The sequence below is a fragment of the Pygoscelis adeliae genome, unplaced genomic scaffold (assembly GCF_000699105.1).
Source record: "Pygoscelis adeliae isolate BGI_AS28 unplaced genomic scaffold, ASM69910v1 Scaffold1050, whole genome shotgun sequence".
Taxonomy (NCBI): Eukaryota; Metazoa; Chordata; class Aves; order Sphenisciformes; family Spheniscidae; genus Pygoscelis; species Pygoscelis adeliae.
In genome coordinates, this window is record NW_008823897.1 from 67751 (window position 1) to 73504 (window position 5754).

Consider the following 5754-nt stretch of genomic DNA (forward strand, 5'->3'; position numbering starts at 1 on the left):
CTCCCCTCTGCCTCAGCCAGGGCCGGGACCGCCAGACAACACCGTGTGCCCTCCCGGCGCTCTAAGTGAGATCCCGTCCTTCCCAAGCTCGCTGCGCCTGCCCCTCGCTAAATATCCTGAGCGCCAGAGCTAGCAGTAGGTGCTGCTGGCGAAAGATCTTTTAAAACAGCTGAGTGTTTTCTAGCAGCACTACCATTGAGGTAATTGTTTCTTATTTGCTCTATATCCTGAGCATAGTCACTCAAACCAGTGACCTGGAAGAAAAAAACCCACTTCACTGCTTCCACTTACTCTATTTGGAAATAGCTACACCTGCGAGCGCACTAACAAACACTGCCAGCTTGTTTTCTGTTCCTATCAGATATTTTAAATCTGCGATGTGAATGTCTTTCCAAAAGATGAACGGAAATATTGTTACTTTTGAGACTGATAGTTACCAAATACTCTTCAGAGCAACCGGTGATCAGGGCTAATAAGCTATATTTAAATCAATGTATTTTATATTTACCACAGCAACTAGCGCAGTTCCTGTGGGTGATATCGTTTTTCCCAAAACCTGGTCGACAACTGTCAATGTGAGTAACTGAGAAACTGTTGTCCACGTAGTGTATTGTAGGAACAGTTTGAAACTCGTGCTTCAAAGCATACGTCTGTTTACTGAAAAACTCTCCAATTCGATCTCTTGCCTGAATTCAGAAACATTGGAAGAATAAAAAATAGTCAGTTGTTTTTTCTTGATTTAAAGATATCAGTACATACTTTATAGTCCTGACTTCCCCCACACACTGACCTGTCACCTCAACTGGGAGTCTTCCTTTGGCTTCGGGGGGCCTGGGACCAGGCCCAGCATGCGATCTGATAGCATGTTTTAACATTAAGAAGCCAGAGAACAGATTTTAGAAGTGGACTTACTTTAAACTGTATTTCACTTACCAAACCATAAAACAAAGATCTAGTTTAGAGAACTGGAAATTCAGTATACTAATATAAATACTAAGGTTTATAACTCTTTATTCTTAGAAGTAAATATAAAGGAACTAATGAGCCTGATTTTTTTTAAACTGTTTGGATCAACTTGACTTTTAAAACCATTTTCCATGCTGAACGGAATGATTTGAAATTCATGAATCGTCATTTACAATGATATTAATCCCATAAAATCTGGGTTGCTACCAGTCAAATCTGTAGATGCTAAGGCAGAGACTCGTGTTAAATACCCAGAGAAGACGCAAGGGTGGCTGACACAGAACCTCTTGAACTCTCATGTTTGTCGCATCTTCACAATCATAAGGAACCTGGTGGCAAACTTCTTCCCATCCTGGTGCAAAAGGATTTACTATGGGTGGGGGGAAAAAAAGATACATGTACATGTGTTGAAGAATACATTACAGTGAACTCAAATACCTAAAGCAGGCACCTTTAGGCTCACTTCAGAAAACATCGACAAAGAAAATGCATTACTACTTTTAGCATCTTACGGTGCTCGCTTCATCCCATTGTTCCCTCTTAATTTTGCCTCTAATTTGTGAAGAATTGTGAGGTTTTTTCTTTCACCTGTCACTCTGCAGTCAAGATCATGTTTTGAAACAGTTCTTTTGATTGGGTGCATTTGAATGTTGAAAAATGGGTGACCGATAAAAGGGGAAAAAACAGATTTGGTCCTGGTGGTTTCTATCCAGTTACTTAAATTGCTTTGTTCCAGTAAGAGTCAGAGGTCAACCAATAAAATATTGGGGGAAAAATATGCGAAGCTGACAGGAAGAATGGAACTAAATTCTCACACAGTACCCTCAGGTTACAAAGGGCTGAAGTTTTACATAAAACTTAAAACCTTTGGGTCCTCGGTTTGTTCTGAATTTTTCTTGACTTTACTGAGGGGAAAATGGCCACAAAACTGTTGCATAACCTGTTGGATGGTCCCTCTTGGCACGTGATGAGAACAGATACAGGAGAGCATGTGGTCAAAGCATTAATGAATAATTTCCTTCCCTCAGTGGTAAAACATCTCTAAATTAGGGCAGCCATCAGGGCTGACTTAACCCGTTTTGCAAGGCAATACAGCCGCATCGGTATTACCATAAGGGAACTGTGAGGCTCTTGCTTTTAACCTCTGTGCAGTTTCCTAGAACCAAGCAAAACCACAGAGTTCACAGACGTATTAAAAATCAAATAATGCAAACCAAATATTGTTTGATATTTTGCATGATATTTTGCAAAAATAATCATGGCATCTTATCAGCTATCTCCTTTCAACAGTCCTTCCAAACTGCACACCTTGAAAAGTAACGTTTCTCGCCAAGGTTGTAAGAAGTACAATACTACAAATTCAACATATAAACTGCGTTTTAGCTCCATCTGTGGGCTAGTAAGAAAAAATACAGGGACTCCGAAAGGAAGCAGGGAAACAACTTCTGAAGGTGTACTCGACTTTAATGTATTACAGATGTTGTTTATAGTACTCTCAGGTCGTTTATAAAAATAAACGATCCCTCCCAAACAAACACTGAAATCTGTTACCTTGAAAACTAACAAATAGTTCATGCGAGAGGCCTTGTTTTGGTATCCTGACAGAATGGCATTTGTAGGATGACTCTATGATGTGACAGGTCAGATCAGAGATGATGATGTTTAAGATTCTCTTTAGTTCCACAAAGAACTGGCTGTTAGCTTCTAGCTCGCATTCCTTTGTAGTAAAGCGAACAAACACCTGATATGTGTGGTCAGCTTCCCTGTATGCTTTAAGAAAATAGTTTGTGTGTGAGTTCTGCAGTGTAATCGCAGATTGAATCTTGTACAGAACCTTATCACCGCATCAGTGTACTTTGTATCTGAAATACAGGCTCTTATTCAAAAGTAAACAAATAAATAAAGCTTACTCATTAACCATAACAGAACAAATTTGTCCTTGCCACAGCTGACTCAAAGAGACCCTTTAGTTTGAAATGTACAGGAATTTATGTGCTTATGTTACGAGGCTCTGCTCCCAAATATGAAAACACAAAAGGGGGCAAACAGTAAAAGAACACAGACTAGCATGGCTACAAAGTTGTGTAACTGAAATGGACTGGGATTATGCAAAAACATTCTGTGCGATTATGGTGTAGGAGTGAATGTTTTTAAAAATGATTTTAAAAGTTAGTGTTTCTCAAGCATTTCTGGAAATGTTATTTTGTGGGTGGGGAGGCGATATTGGTGAATTGTGGTTACAAATGGTGGAAGAAGGCTCGAGCGTGCTGCTCGAGCAGTTGGGGCAGAGGGCTCATTCTGCATCAGCCTACGTTTGGTTTGGTAATCTCTCCCGCGGGAGCCTGCACTCGGACAGGAGCTTCCTTTTCCGATCTTGGATATCACTGGAATTATTGCAGGTCACTTTGTTCTTCTTAAGGGTAGAGATTATGTTATTCTTTGAGTTGCCATATATTCTTGGTAGCAGTTATTTAAAACTTTTTCCAAAACTTGGAGGGGGGGTTGTGTGTATAAATATAAAAACATTACTTTCTATTCTGGGAGAAAATGTTAACTAATTATTTCTTTTTATCAAGCCTTGCAATTAACACGCACTTCACAAACCCAGCAAACTACAAAGGCTGTGTGCATTAGCTTACTAGTAAGTTAGCAATCTTACCGTATACCATGAATTTATATGCCTCAAACATTTCTCTTTCTTCTTGTGTCATAGTTTCTACAATTTTGTGAGAAAGAGTGCAAGTGTAGGCTCCCGACATAAACTCCTTAAAACCCATCACCATCAGCTTTCCTGTTTCTGTAAGATTCACATACGTTCGCCCTAGAATAGAAACAGGAAATACTTGATTACTGGAAACGTTCGGTTTCTGATGCTGTGCTCATTTAGAACATTTGAAGATGAGATCTTGCTCTTGTACATAATGATATTGATTCGTGTTAGTCTGAAACAGTCTAAAATTTATGACCTTTAGGACTTATTGCAAGTTTCCTTCTATCTCAAGCATTTGAAAATTTTAGAGGGAGAAGAGAAACATGGTCTAATGTCAGAGCTCGTGGAAAAAATTGACAAAGGACCAAGTGACTCTTTGGACCCACCGTGCTATTGCAGGGTGGCATCAATAGAAACAAGGAAAATATGTGATTTCATGTACAGTAATCTACTTAGCCATTTGTGGTTGACTTTTTTTCCTTGTAAATAGAAAACAGAAACTATTTCTCTATCTCAGCATATTTTCCCGATTGCCTCCCCACCCCCCGGGGCAGAGGCCATTTCTAAGTTTGTGAAAAAGTATTGTAAAAAGCCTATTCTATTAGTGACTGGGGAAAAAATGGCTAAGGCAGGCAGAGTGGAAATCCTTCGTAGTCCGAAAAAAGTGACTAACCTTCTAAATTTTTTCCGTCTGGACCAATCCACAAATACTTGGGATCTATTACTTCTTCTTGAGAACGAGCCAAATCCATACATACTAGAAATGGGCTATTTGCAAACACCTTAACGTACACGTTAACTGCAAGACAAGAGAGTAAGGTAAATGATGTGAAATGCTTATATTGAATGAAATTACCGAAATACTAATTTCATTTCAAATATATTTAATGTAATGCTGAGTTTATTTTTCATGTATGGACCTGAAAAGAGTAAGGTTAATCTCTTATCTCCATTTGCTCTTATTATTATCATGGAACTGTCCACAGCGTGGTTGGTGCTGACTGTACGTAGGAGTCACTTCAGTCCCACGCACATCACGTTGCAGGGTCACAAAAACCACCAGAATTTGAGCCTTTTGCAGAGTGGGACCCTCATTTAGACGTTACGTTTTCAGAAGTGCTTATAGTAGCACCATGGGACAAATGTATTTCTAAACCCATCCCGCCTCGTTACTGTATGCTATCAGGATCGTATTCTGGAGTCTCCAGTGCCGTGTTTAGCTAAGCTTGGTTGTGTTGCTTCCAGGTGTAGCGCTGTCTACGTAACGATCACTGTACTTAACTCCGTTTTAGAAGTCTAGTAAGACCTAAATATAGATATATTTTAAAAAAAGACAAGTTTACCTTCATGTTTGATATCGCCATAAACATAATTCTTTTCTATTAAATCAACAGAATGTTGCTCTTCCTTAGGTACAGCTCTCACTGTAGGGGGACTTAGAAGAGAGATTACAGAGAGAAATCTAAATGTGTGATTGTTAACCTTTTATTTTGTCCTAGCGAGTTTCTGTCTCTTGCCTTACTCTTTCTTTCTCCCCACACCCTTTTCTTAAAAACAAGGCTCCTACTTGTTGCTGACTTGCCAGTTTTTGTTGCTTTAGTGCCCAGGTTGCAAATCTGACTTCATATAGCAGGTTCCAACCTGGCTGAGCCTTTCTCTTTACAAAAAGCCAATAAAATAGTTATAAAATCTAATTAGAAAGCTAAGGTGTGGTGACCATGGGAGGGTCTTCACGCATCTGCGAGCCTTTGCCTTTTGGGAAACAGGAGGCAGAAGTCCAGGCACGAGGGTTTCTGTTATGAGAGCCCCCAGGAGACGTGAAAATCATTAGAATTTGTGCTGACTTCTTCAGGCCGTGGTGGCAGACGAGGATAGCCCTGTCTGACCGCTGCCGTCCAGGACCCGGGTCGAGAGGGAGAAGGGCACTGCTGGGATCCACGCCTTCCCATCTAAAAGGGGCTTTTTCGTCATCTGCTGAAAAAAGGTCCTGCAAAGCACAACTGCTCTCCACAGACGGCTGCGCCCCGAGCAGAGGGGTGCCCCCCGCCCCGTACCGCGGCGGCCCGAGCCCCACAGCC

General features: G+C 40.6%; 1 protein-coding gene across 1 annotated transcript in view; it reads right to left on the minus strand.

The window, feature by feature from the left end:
- The window catches only part of ZPBP2 (zona pellucida binding protein 2), a 5778-nt gene extending 131 nt beyond the window's left edge, over nt 1-5647 (minus strand). Inside the window, exons 1-8 of the mRNA XM_009335013.1 lie at nt 5563-5647; nt 5020-5100; nt 4350-4475; nt 3626-3787; nt 2518-2736; nt 1251-1336; nt 509-686; nt 194-227 (exon numbers count right to left, since the gene is read on the minus strand). Of these exons, the coding sequence (XP_009333288.1) occupies nt 194-227; nt 509-686; nt 1251-1336; nt 2518-2736; nt 3626-3787; nt 4350-4475; nt 5020-5100; nt 5563-5647 (971 nt within the window). The remainder of the gene's footprint in view (nt 1-193; nt 228-508; nt 687-1250; nt 1337-2517; nt 2737-3625; nt 3788-4349; nt 4476-5019; nt 5101-5562) is intronic.
- Between the last annotated feature and the right edge of the window lie 107 nt (nt 5648-5754).